This window comes from Rhinichthys klamathensis, unplaced genomic scaffold, assembly GCF_029890125.1.
Source record: "Rhinichthys klamathensis goyatoka isolate OS25496 unplaced genomic scaffold, OSU_Roscu_1.1 h1tg000242l_1, whole genome shotgun sequence".
NCBI lineage: Eukaryota > Metazoa > Chordata > Actinopteri > Cypriniformes > Leuciscidae > Rhinichthys > Rhinichthys klamathensis.
Window position 1 is genome coordinate 1,764,373 of NW_026606764.1, and position 13,474 is coordinate 1,777,846.

Sequence of the window (13,474 nt, forward strand, 5' to 3'; positions counted from 1 at the left end):
TTAGAAGCAGGGTTAGCACCGCTTTTTACCCAGGGTTAAGAAACCCTCCTCCTTATATCCACGTGCTTTGGGGAGTCACGAATACACAGCACGATGTATATAAACAGTCGTTTCAGCGTTTGTTTGAATGAATGAATGAGGCATTTATATAGCGCTTTCATAACTACTGTGCACCCAAAGCACTTTACAATCATGTCGGGGTCTCCTCAACCACCACCTGTGTGCAGCATCCACTTGGATGATGCGACGGCAGCCACAGTACATTGGCGCCAGTGCACTCACAACACACCAGCTATAGGTGGAGAGAGGAGAGAGAGTAATAGAGCCAATTCAATGGATAGGGATTATTAGGAGGCCATGATTGGCAAGGCCCATTGGATGGAATATGGCCTGGACACTGTTTAACATCTCATCCGAAGGATGGTGCTCTTTGACAGTATAGTGTCCCCATCACTTTACTGGGGCATTAGGACCCACACAGACCACAGGGTGAGCACCCCCTTCTGGCCTCACTAACACCTCTTCAAGCAGCAACCTAGTTTTTCCAGGAGTCTCCCATCCAGGTACTAACCAATCTCAACCCTGCTTAGCTTCAGTGGGCAACCAGTCTTGGGCTACAGTGTGATATGGCTGCTGGTTTGATAGGAAAAATGTCAAATGGCAATAGAACACACGACAATTGGTGTGAAGAAGAAACCATTTCATTCTTACAGTCAGCAATGCTAGAGCCTTTATGTGAACAGGTCACATGCTGCATTCATCCAGTCAGTGAGACTGGCAAAGCAAATATGCAAATACGTATGTTAACCCTAGGTTTAGGAATGTAAAGTGTGAAACTTCATCTTATGAATACCCACTATTAATTGTCAACTCCGTGTATATTATTAACAGTGTGAAACGTGAAGCAAGATAACCCAGGATTCCGTTTACCCGGGGTTTAGAATGACCCAGGGTTAACTATTTCAAGTGTGAAAAGCCCTTTTATGTAATTCTTCAAAATAAGATAAAAAAGACCACTGAAAAATTAGGTATTTTATATAAAAATTATATAATTTTTAAAAATTAAAAATTATGAGACTGTAGAGCCTAGAGATTTTGAGACTTGTGTGTGGGTGTGGGTTAGATAAAACGATGTGCGATTTTATCATCGTTTTGGTTTGTTTAGGCAGATAATAGTGTTGCAGAAGTTCATACCCGTCAAAACAACACTGGCGTAACTCATATGATGTCTCTCTGTCTATCTGATTCTTTCAGTAAGAACAGGCTGTCTTCCACCATGAACCCGGTGTACAGCCCAGTGCAACCGGGAACCCCGTACGGAAACCCGAAGAATATGGCATACACAGGTATGTAATTAGACAATCTCACGTATTTAAAAATACAACATGCTTTATTAATAAATGTCTGTGATCTGACTATACAACTCATCAGTGCTTGCTAAGAAAGGATTTTTTACATAATCGTGACTATGAAAATACTTTTCTGCTGATGTAACCCAGACCTTAAATAATAATAATAGCCAATAATATCTACTAATGAGGTTTTCCTGTTTCATTCTGAAATATATCAATAGTTAAAGGTGCAGTAAGTGATTTATGAGAAATGCTGTTGAAAGTGGATCGGACAGAGCACAATGAAACACTTGTGGCGTGTCCACTCATGATGGGGGCGGAGAAAGAGTGAGCAAGAGGGAGATTTGATGAAAGACTGTAGAAAGAGAGGTGGCTGAGAGACATTACAAAAGAGAAGAGGTTAGAAGAATTTCATTGGAAAAAGAAGGGTTATGATCAGCCAAGGGCCTTAGGACCTCTAGCTTTCTAGCGCTGGAGAGGCCTAAGCGGGAAGGTCTGAAAATGAACACCAAGGTTGCGTTGTTTTCTGCTCCATACATTGGCAGTGTTGGGCAAGTTACTTTTAAAAAGTAATTAGTTACAGTTACTAGTTACTTCTGCCAAAAAGTAACTAAATTAGATACTCAGTTACAAATTTTAAAAGTAACTAGTTACTTAAAAAAGTAACTATTGCGTTACTTTCAAGTAAAATGAAATTTTAAATGCTCAAATGTGACCCGACCTCTACCCCTCTTTAACGGAACTTACAATACATGTGCATGTTCAATTATTTATGATAAATCTGAATATTATAATAAAATGGACACTTAATACAATACATTATTAACAGAAACATGAAACATTGTACACACATCAAAAAAAAAAAAATGTTGCTGTGGGACAAAGTGAGACTAGCCTCCAATCAAATGCCATGTATGTAGATATTATGTTTATATAGTGGATCAATGCAAATAACGCAATAGATGTTTTGGAACTTTTGATATTTATTGCCCCTCAACAGGCAAAATTAAATTAAGCTTGTTAAGCTCGTCGCCATACCTGTCTCTCGTTGACTGACTGGCTTGTGTTGTTCCTTGTGTGTCCTGTCCTGTCCGACTATGCGTTATGATGGGTCGTTCGCAATTCATGAGCGTTAGCTGTTAGTGATGATGGGTCGTTCGCGAATGAGCGTTAGTGATGATGGATCGACTCGTTCGCGAATGAGCTTTTGATGGGTCGTTCGCGATTCTAAGAGTTAGTTACTCTAAGAGCCGGCTCTTTTAGGTGAACGTCGGGAGCTGGCTCGCATATCTGAAGAGCCGACTCTATTTTTACAAATTTAGCCTATAGAAATTAAATAATTATGTAATAAAAATTGAAATATTATAGTCAAAGTCATTTAAAGAGCCGTTTGTGAGCCAAAAGAGCCTGCTCCTTTCAGTGAGCTGAGTCAAAAGAGCCGAATGCCCATCACTACTATGCGTGCTTTCGAACACCCGCCCAACTCTACCTCTGATTGGCTTACAATGACATTTTACTCTACCTCAGCCAATCGTCAGCATGCGCTTGTCTCGTGCTCTGCCCACTAACCAAGGAAGAACAGTAAAAAAAAGTATTTGCCTCTCGCTCAGAGATCTAGTTGGTCTGATGAAAAAAACAAAAAACAGCTTCATCAGTTATAGTAACGCGCCGCATTTTTTGGCAGTAACGGTAACGGCGTTATTAAGATGAGAAGAGTAATCAATTAGATTACACGTTACTGGAAAAAGTAATGCCGTTAGTAACGGCGTTATTTATAACGCCGTTATTCCCATCACTGTACATTGGTTTTGCTATGTTTCACAGAACCAAGATATGCTGTTGTTGTAATGTTAGCTGTAGTTACAGGGCAGTTTTGAGTGTCATTGTTTGTCTGGAGCTGGTGTGCTTCGCTTCAGCTATGATAAAGAGATATCCACTCTTTTATTGCATGTTCATGCATTTTGGAGGCGGAGCAATTTCAATTATCAACAGTGTTTCTTCAAAATCACTTACTGCACCTTTAAGGTGCAAATTCTGTTTCTTGTTGTCTGTAAAGGGATTAATCACCCAAAAATGAATTTTTGTCATCGTTTAGCTGTCCACACTACAGCGTCTGTCTGTGATGTGCAGGAATGGGTGTGCATTAATGCATACTTCACCTCTCACTTCTGTTCCGTGTTGGCGTGTGTTTATGCATGTAGAGCAATGAGCGCCGTGTCACTCATGGCAGGTGTTTGTCTGCTGCCATGGCAACCGTAGGCTCATATTTGATGTGCTCTTATTGAAGGGATTCTCTGGGTCAATAGAGACTGTTTACACACCAACATCTACTCCTCCCCTCCCCCCTCGCTTTCAGTCTGTTTCATTATGTCTTTCTCTCTGCAGTTACCCAGAGGAAAATGTTATTGCTCAGAGGTTTTCTCACTTACGATTCAAGTGTCAGTTTTATTTTAGAACATTCCTTAGGAGAAATTAAAAGAGACAGTTGTTTACGGACAGTAAGAGTATTGAGCTGTAATATGAATGTGAAAAGCAACTAATAGCATATAGCATATAATTTGATGAGAAATTAGTTATATTGAGATGTCTGACTTTGGTGTCTAGGCAAATTTGAGAACAGTCTGAGGCATTGTTCAAAAACTCAACAAACAAATATGAGATATAGCATATGAGATTAGCGGGGAGAATTTTCACTGTTGGAAATTCCATCTTAAGCTGGTAGTTTTTACTGCAAAACATGTAATTTCTTACTATATAACTAAACCTGTATTCTCTTAACCCTCTGGGGTCGGCAATCACGCCGGCGTGATCTGCTCGCTTTTTTTCTTATCAGTGCAAAAGAGACTCAAAATACTCGGTTGATTTTGATCTTACATTTAAGTGTTATACATCATTAGATCCTGTTAAGTTTCTATTTTTTTTGTGGATACTCACAATAAAAACAAAGTGTTGTGCTTTTCACCAAATAAAGAAAAACAAACATGATGCGAGTTCTGCGTTCTCTCTGTCAGTGAAGTCCATTCTGAAACGCGTCCTAAGATTAACTGTAACTCCGCGATTACTTGTCACACAGGCACAGAGATTTTTCTTTATGAAGCTTGAATTCTCTTCTTTTAAATGAAGTGATTTATATAAAAAACAAATATTCTCAGTTTATGCAATCTGTATGAAAAGAGAGTGCTGTCAGTATTTTTTTTCCCAGCTCATTACACTTCATTACGCGTTAATCTGACACGCCCACGGAGGACGCACGCTATTCAAAGGCAAATGTCGAGGCAAGCCATGACAATGCCCACATCAGCTGTTCCACCGCGGCGGTAAAATGTGTGGTGTATTTGCTGCTTTTTACCGCTAAGAGGCGCTACAATCATAGACTCTGAAAAGTGTTCGTTTATTCCGGTTTATTCTCTCTAATGCGTAATCTGCTGCCGCAGATCTGCTGGCTGATTCAGAGCAATTGAAAGCTGGTAGCAGATGAATTCAACAAGTGAAACGTAGTTAAAATAATTCATAATCACAATACTGAAATTAGGCTACTGAAATGTAATTGAATAAATAATGAAAACATTTCAACATAAAACATTCCAATAAAAACATTTAGGCTACATCAAAGAGGCTTTACGACTTTAACAGCGTACAGAAGGTAGCTCAGTGATCAACGCAGCAACACGAGCTTCGAGGAGCTTCAAACGACCCGAGATCGAATCTCAATGTAGCATAGGCCTACATGTTGTTAACCGATGTTGTCCTACAGCGTCTATATTTTACCACCTTCATGCTTAAATAGGTAACTGTTTATAACTGTTTACTTATTTAAAGTCAAGAGTTTTGTTTGATTATCATTACAACATAAATTTGCTACATTCCTGTAGAACCGCAGCCGCTGCACAAACGACAAAAACTGATGAAGGAAGATTGTCAGCCGATTGCATCAGAAAATGAAAATGAAGTAGCTCGTTTTTAGTCTGCTAAATTATTGTGTAATGTAAAAGAACACTAAAATTACTTAAGTTTGAAACCAATTTCGGACATTTCAAGGTTTAAATAAAGTGTCGGGACAGTTTTTTTAAATTTAAAACATGGGTTGCATCGTGTTTAGAGTTTATTTCTTTTGCGATGCAAAATAAGAAACACTAGGCTAATCTTATTCTTGCGACATTTTAAATTTGTATTGCCAAAGAAATTACAGCTAAATTAAACAATTAAAACCGTACAAAACGAAAATTATCCAAAGAAACATAATTAAATTAAAAACATGTGTTTTTCTTTGCCTCTCTCGAGCTGGATCTCTTTTTAACAAGTTTATTTAGTCTCCCTCGCTGCGCGCGCCGGGTCTCTCTCAAAATTAAACATTTCAGGGTAAAAACACATCATACAGCTGATAATACTGTATATGTCGCTGTGTGTCAGCCATACAAATCACGAAAAACTTATTTAGCCTTTAATTGTTGCTTCAAAGACACAGCATGCCTTGTTGAATTCACCTTACAATAACTTCAATTGAAATTTTGTGTGAAAAAAAACTTAAAATAGGCTACAATAAATAAACTACAATATTTATAATTTAATAAGATATGGGGCCTACATTTGGACACAGATTTATCCTTACAATAATTTTGCCTGCTCATCAGGCTGGCTATCCGACACTCTCCATATGAAAGAGGAACATTAACACCTTTGTCCAGCAAATGTCCCTCCAACCCCCCACAGGCTATCGGAGTCTGAGGCTGACTTAACACAAAGAGAAGTCGCAATTCACACTTAAATCGCTATTCTAGACAGTGTTGATAATGAAGGAATTAAATGATTTAAGTTACATGTAGCCTAGTGATATTTCTGTCATAAAAGTTTATTACTAAATATTTCATTATTTCAATAATTGATGAAATAAAACTGGTTTGGGGCAGCTTTTTCCAAGCAAAACTAAATATAATCTGAAAAAACGCTTGTTAATTTGTTGTCATGAACAAAATGTTCAACTCAATATTAAAGTCTACAGGGATCTTTGGATCCTTACAACCAGGCATGCAATTTGTGAATTAAGTTTTTATTTGATTTTGTATTATTCAGATAAATATCGCAACACGGTGCTTCGTGGTAATGCTGCTAAATTAAATAACATTTATAGAATAATTGTGAACTTAAATGAAACAATATCGCAACATTTCGACAAATAGATTATTTGATCTGTTTTTACATTTTGATTCAGGGCGATTTAGCCTACATTTAATTAGAGCGAGATTTTCTCCCTTGTCTTGTCATTTTCTCATTGGGAAGCGCTTACATTACATGTTTGAGTAGATCCTCTGTAGGCTACCTCTCATTTTCATATGGATTAGCCTACATAATCAGATAACATTTATTAGCCTAAATATTTAGACATTTAAATTCTTTAGACATAGCCGATTTCTTATCGTGACTGAGCTGAAGTGGCTTTCGGTTCATTTTTGTGACGCGCAGTTCCCGGAGACAGAGAGGACAGATATACTGTTTTTGTCGTTAGCCTAATATGAATACAAGTTTACAGTTTTGAACGATGTAAGCTACTCTTATCTGTATGACCAAAAAATTACGGAGTCGCCTATTAAGTTATTTTAGCTGTAATAATGAGATAAATAAATTAATCTAAATGAACGCGCCGCCGCGTTTGTCGAACACTAACTCACCATGCCAGAATAAAACCCGACTTTAGAAAAATGCATAGGGCCACTTGGCGTGGTGTGCCAAAACACTTAATTATAAACTTCAATATTTCATTCAAAATAATCTCAACACGCTTTGTGAAATTTTGAAAAGCCGTGCATGCATTCAGGCCACTGGAACTAATGAACAACTGAAACGCTGGTTTTGATTTTATTGTTTGTCGTTTAAACGTGCCTGTTGCATATCTCTATTTTATATATTTGATATTGGTGAAGTAGCCTATAGCATTGATTAGCTGTGGAGGGAGGGGTGTGGGGATTAAAATAATTCAGCAGAAGTAGGGATGTTTAGACCAGAAGGAAATCCCAGTCCCCCCTGGCAAATCACACTTTACTTAAAACCATGTTTTTAAAAACTCTAGGTTGTAGGGAACAGACCTCTCTGCCATGCGCGCGCACGGTTTGGAGCACAATATCTGTCTCGCATGCACGCTCGCTCTAGATAGATTACGGGATATTTTAACTAATTTGCGGTATAACTAGTCGATCACGAGTGGCTCAACAGGTAGATCTATAGATAAACTATATCTTTCAGGAATTTGACCGACCGGGTTGACACTTCAGCGTGAGAAATCGGGGGTGTGGCGTGAGAGCCTGTAATAAATAAATAAAATATATATATAGCCTATATATATATATAATTAATTTTTTTTACAGAACTGCTTTACAGAACAGAGTTTTAGAGCTAGACAAATCTCTCTGCAATAATAAATATAAAATTTACAGCAGACCATGTTTGTGCGGGATTTGAACCTGTGTCATCTTGATGATGAACCGTAAGTTCTACCGCTCGGCTATGAATTTTCTTACTGAGAAATACCCAAAAGTTTTGTCATACCGAAAAAGTTTTGTCTTTAGCCTGTGAGTATAGGCCTACTTTAGCCTTTTACAGTTTTAAAAGATTATATCTTATCTGTATGACCAACAATTTGTTGTAGGCTTATTTGGAAATTACCATAACTTGTAGTATTTCATCCTTAGGCTACTGTTAATAGACATTAGCCCCACTTACGTTTTGCTAAATGTCCCTTTGCGCCACCTGGCGGTCATTTCGCGTACGACTTTGAAATGCGACTGGTTTATTTTTACCGCGGTGGATGGCTAAAAATGGTATGTGGATGGCTAAAAGGTGTGACTAAAAATGTGCTTTTGGCTTTCATTTATATTTTGATTGTTTGTATATATATATATATATGTGTGTGTGTGTGTGTGTGTATATAAATATTTATTTATTTATATATATATTGTCCTTGCATTCTTTCTTGTGTGACACCCCTGAATGAAAGGCTCATTAGTATGCAGTCTGCTCAGGTGAGAACTGCCTAATTATTCATGAGGGGGTTGGGCCGTTCCGCCCATCCGCATATTGCCTTTGCAAACAAAAAAATGTTTTTCACAATTTAAAACAATCTATTGTTTTATGTGAATGATTAGGCAGAATGATTTTCAGATCAATTTGAAGCAAATACTCTAGGCGACAACATCCACTAGTCAAAAGTCTTGTGGACAGATATTTAGTATGTTATTTGTGGCCTTATATTAGAAACTTTATTTTTTATTTTTTTCAATAACCACGCATAAACAATATTCTCTCAAACATACAAACATGTACATACATGTTGCTCACATATTATGGTAGCCCTGTGTGTGCTATATAGAGTGTAATTTCACCTGTGCCATTAATATGTTTATAAGCAACTGAAAAAAGCACAAATGTCAGAGCATGCCAAAACATCTCAAGGACCCCGAAAACACCTCAGACCCCAGAGGGTTAATATATGGGATAGATTCAATTTATAAGTTGTATATCAGGTTTATTTATCTTTTGAATATTAAAATTATAATATTAATTCTTATTGTTGGTTATATTGCATTTATAAAAAATGCATAAATTAATATAATATTTGTTTAAATTGCATATTATGATTCCAATTATCTTTATATTTGCAAATATCTCATTTCTTTATTTATAAGTTGTTATTATTATTATCATTTATATTAAATTTATAAATGAACATTTATTATTAGTAGAAATAGTAGTTGTACTATGAAAGAGGTCTCATTTGTGATCACTGGGAATGAGCATACTTCAGAGACCTAATATTTACCTGATATATGTGACCCTGGACCACAAAACCAGTCACAGTTTTTTAAATTGAGATTTATACATCAATGGAAAGCTTATTTATTCAGCTTTCAGGTGATGTATGGTTAGGATAGGACGATATTTGGCCAATATACAACTATTTGAAAATCTGGAATCTGAGGGTGCAAAAAAATCTAAACATTGAGAAAATCGCTTTTAAAGTTGTCCATTTATGTTTGCGATTGTGCTGCATCCACTCACAAAAATAAAAATGTTATATATATACGGTAGGAAATTTACAAAATATCTTCATGGAACATGATCTTTACTTAATATTCTAATGATTTTGGGCATAAAAGAAAAATCGATAATTTTGACCCATACAATGTATTGTTGGCTATTACCACAAATATACCCATGCGACTTGTGACTGGTTTTGTGGTCCAGGGTCACATATATATAAAATAAAGTGACTTCCAGTGAGAGAGATTCTCCATATAAGACAAGACACACAGCACACAGTTCATTGGACACATGATTGTGACATTATTATAGTACAAGCGGTTCTGCATGTATCTTGTAAATGCAGGAATGAAATGAAGTGAATGAAAGATGAAATGAAATGTTAAAAGTCCCATTTTAAAGAGAGTTGCCAGTCAGTGTAGATGTAAGTGGAGAGAGCGTTGTTTGTATCAGAGGCTGGAAACACTTGTAATAAGATTGTGTCTTTGTGAGCACTGCTTAACAGATGGATGACTTTTCAGGTCATTTCAGTGGAGAGATGGAGGGAGAAAATGTATAGGATGCTCTGTACTTGCAGATAAAGAGTTTAAACTTCTGGGGCCCTATTTTAACGATCTGAAACGCAAGTGTCAAAGCGCAAGTAACTTTGTGGGCGGATCCCGGCGCTGTTGCTATTTTCCCGGCGGGATAAATGCCTCTTGCGCCTGGCGCAAATCTAAAAGGGGTTGGTCTGAAGTAGCTTCATTATTCATAGGTGTGGTTTGGGCGTAACGTGAAATAAACCAATCAGAGCGTCATCTCACATTCCCTTTAAGAGCAGGCGCGCTTGTTCTAAAGCGGATTCCTATTATAACGGCGGATTTGCCAGGCGCGCGCCGGGAGCGGTTCACAGCCGAGGAGAGCAACGTTATCGTCAGGGCCGTAAAACACAGAGAAGTGACATTGGGGATGGAGAAACCCACACAAATTAACTTCTGTTAAACAGGCGTATGATAATTTGGGTAAATGTGTAAGCTACATGTATGCTTTTATAATAAATTGTCTATCTATCTATCTATCTATCTATCTATCTATCTATCTATCTATCTATTTATCTATCTATCTATCTATCGTAATAATGTATGATTTGCAAAAATGAAAACTGCTGCTTAGATGAGAGAAGCAACGTGTATGCGCGTTGTGCACACGCTACATTGATTATGGCCAAGCATGCGCGCTTAAAATAGCATAATGAACAACGCGCAACGCACCACTGACTTTAGACTAGTTTTTTTCTGGTCAGTGGCGCAATTGTTTTATAGAACAGCAAAATAGCATAAGGGAAAGTTTGCGCCGGAACACGCCTCCTCTTTGCGCTGAACCGCCCCGGGGAGCGCAAGTGTATTTCTTAGTTAACCGACGTGTGTCTGTGGAGGGAAAAGTCCGCTTTGCGCGGGTGCAAAATAGGAATGATACATGCGTCAGTGTACAAAGTCATTTGCGCCGAGTGCAAGATAGGGCCCACGGTGTCTTCAGACAAATATAACCATTATCTTAAGATACTAGTTGGTATAGCTTGGAAGGCTTTAAAAAGTGAATTGTGTAATTTAAAATACTTTGACTTTCAGCTAGCTTAATGATAGCACTATATTTAAGCCATTTTCTAAATTGGTTTCCCTGAAAAGTGTGGTGCTTTCAAAATTTAGTTTAGGAAACAAAAATTCTGCCGCAAGTGATGCTGAAATTAGAGGTTGACCGATAGTGGATTGTACAGATAATGATAACGTCTCTGCCTGGTAACTCACGTAACCGTAGTTCCCTGAGAGGAGGGATCGAGACATTACGTAGGGGGAAATCTATTTTCCTCGAAATGCTGAAGCCTGATTTGAATAACTCATTTGCTTGCAAATAGCCAATGGCGCCCTCGCCTGATTGGCTGACAGCCTCCAATATATAGGTGACGTCGGGCGCCAAAAACCTCAGAATCTTTCGACTGAACGAGAGCTATTGAGGCTGAAGGGCTTTTCACACGGCAGTTTACGTAATGTCTCGTTCCCTCCTCTTAGGGAACTACGGTTACGTGAGTAACCAGAGACATTCCCTTATCGAGTCAGTCCCTCGACATTACGTATGGGGAACGTATAAAACCCCCGCCGATGTGGAAATTGGCCGCTCCAGCTCGATGGAGATTCGAGACCCTGTAGAGCACAAGCACTAAGCAGACTATAGCACGCTAGCTCTAGGTCAGGTACCGGACCTGGTTGAAACACCCAGATGTACTCTGGCACAGAGCCAGCTCGACATCAACACCATCAGTATCTCCCCGAACCTAGTTAAGCAACACTGAACTGGTGTGATATGGGGGGAAAATGCAGCAAACATGTTGGTGCTTGAGAATACTGCCGGCTTATGGACACGGGCACAATAAAAGGGGGGTCACATTATAGTTAATGTGATTATATCAACCCCAGCTATTAGTATAGTAACTTTCGCTGCCTATATGACCTAGTTGAAACCATGGTTAGAACACGCGCCAGCAGGGACATGTCCTCAGGTGACTTAGTCACCCAATGGCTGCTCAACTCTCTCCTCCTGCACTGACAGAATTTGTGGTGCAAACGAGGGAATGTCCAAGTTATAAAATCTCGCAAACATGTTGTGAGATGACCAGCCTGCCGCGAGACAAATGTCCTGAATAAACATGCCTTTTGCCCAAGCCTATGACGACGCCAAACTCCTTGTGGAGTTGGCCACGCACCCCTATTGGCCAATAGGTTCCTCGGGAAGCATAAGCTAGTCGCACAGCTTCCACAATCCAGTGTGATAGTCTCTGTTTCGACAGCGTGCTGCATTTCCTGGCGCCCCGTGTAGCAGACGAAAAGCTGCTCCGAGGCTCGAAACTGGCTAGTCCTGTCCACACAAGCACGCAGCGCACGCACGGGGCACAAACGCACTTCTGTGACACTGAATTGGTGTCTAGTTCAGTGGGGCAAAACACTTGAATTGCAATCACCTGAGCTCTGAACAGTGTTGAGAGCACCTTCGGTGTGTAGCCGCGTCTGGGTATGAGTCTGACCATGCAATCGTCCGGTCCGAACTGCATACACGCACTGTTCACTGACAGGGCGTGCAAGTCTCCCACTCGTTTCCCACAGGCTAGCGCGAGCAGTAGCGCCGTCTTAGCTGAGAGCACTTTAAGGTCGCTAGATTCGGCTGGTTCGAAAGGTAGGTCGGATAGCGCACTGAGCACTAACGATAGGTCCCAAACTGTTCCCGTCTGTCAAAGCACCAGTTAACAAACAAATTCCATTTCAGGGCGTATAAGCGCCTCGTCGAGGGGGCTATTGTTTTTAGCACTCGTTGTGACACTCCGCATTGATCTGCCACACATGCAGGTCCCACAGCTCCGGGCTGGGGTGCCATATGGTGCCCCTCGCCTGGGATAAAAGGTCCCTTCTCAGCGGGTATCGCCACGGGGGAAGCTGTGACATGTTCACCCGTTCCGGGAGCCACGGCTGGTTGGGCCACTTGGGCGCTACCAGAATCAACGCACATCTCTCCTCCCTGATCTTTTGGAGCACTAGCGGCATTATTTTGACCGGGGGAAATGCATACTTCCTCCCCTTGGGCCAGCGGCTCGACAGCGTGTCCCCTCCTAGAGGAGCCGTTGTCAGCGAAAAGTACAGCGGGCAGTGGGCGTTCTCCTCTGAAGCAAAGAGGTCGATCTCCGCTTCGCCAAAGAGACTCCAGATCATATGTATAGTTTGAGGGTGAAGTCTTCACTCTCCGTGCACAATGCCATCCCTGGATAGCATGTCCGCGCTGCAATTCAAACTGCCCGGTACGTGTACTGCTCGGATCGAAAGAAGTCCCCGATCCGTCCACAAGAGCAGCTGCCTCGCTAAGCCCTGCAGGGAACACGAGCGCAACCCTCCCTGTCGGTTGATGTAAGCCACCACCACCGTGTTGTCTGTTCTGATGAGAACATGATGGTCTCTCACGAACGGAAGGAAGCTCTGCAGAGCCAGATGAACCGCTTCCATCTCTAAGCAGTTTATATGCCAGCGCTGCTGGTCCCCTGCTCATGTACCGAATGCTGGTCTGCCGTCACA

The 13,474-nt window shown here is 40.1% G+C and overlaps 1 protein-coding gene across 3 annotated transcripts in view; it reads left to right on the plus strand.

Annotated features, from left to right (window-relative positions):
- fam168a (family with sequence similarity 168 member A) overlaps positions 1 to 13,474 on the plus strand; it is an 80,741-nt gene that overhangs the window by 46,571 nt on the left and 20,696 nt on the right. For all 3 annotated transcript variants that reach the window (XM_056265913.1, XM_056265915.1, XM_056265914.1), the window contains one exon: positions 1,255 to 1,346. In XM_056265913.1, coding sequence (XP_056121888.1) covers positions 1,255 to 1,346 — 92 coding nt within the window. The remainder of the gene's footprint in view (positions 1 to 1,254; positions 1,347 to 13,474) is intronic.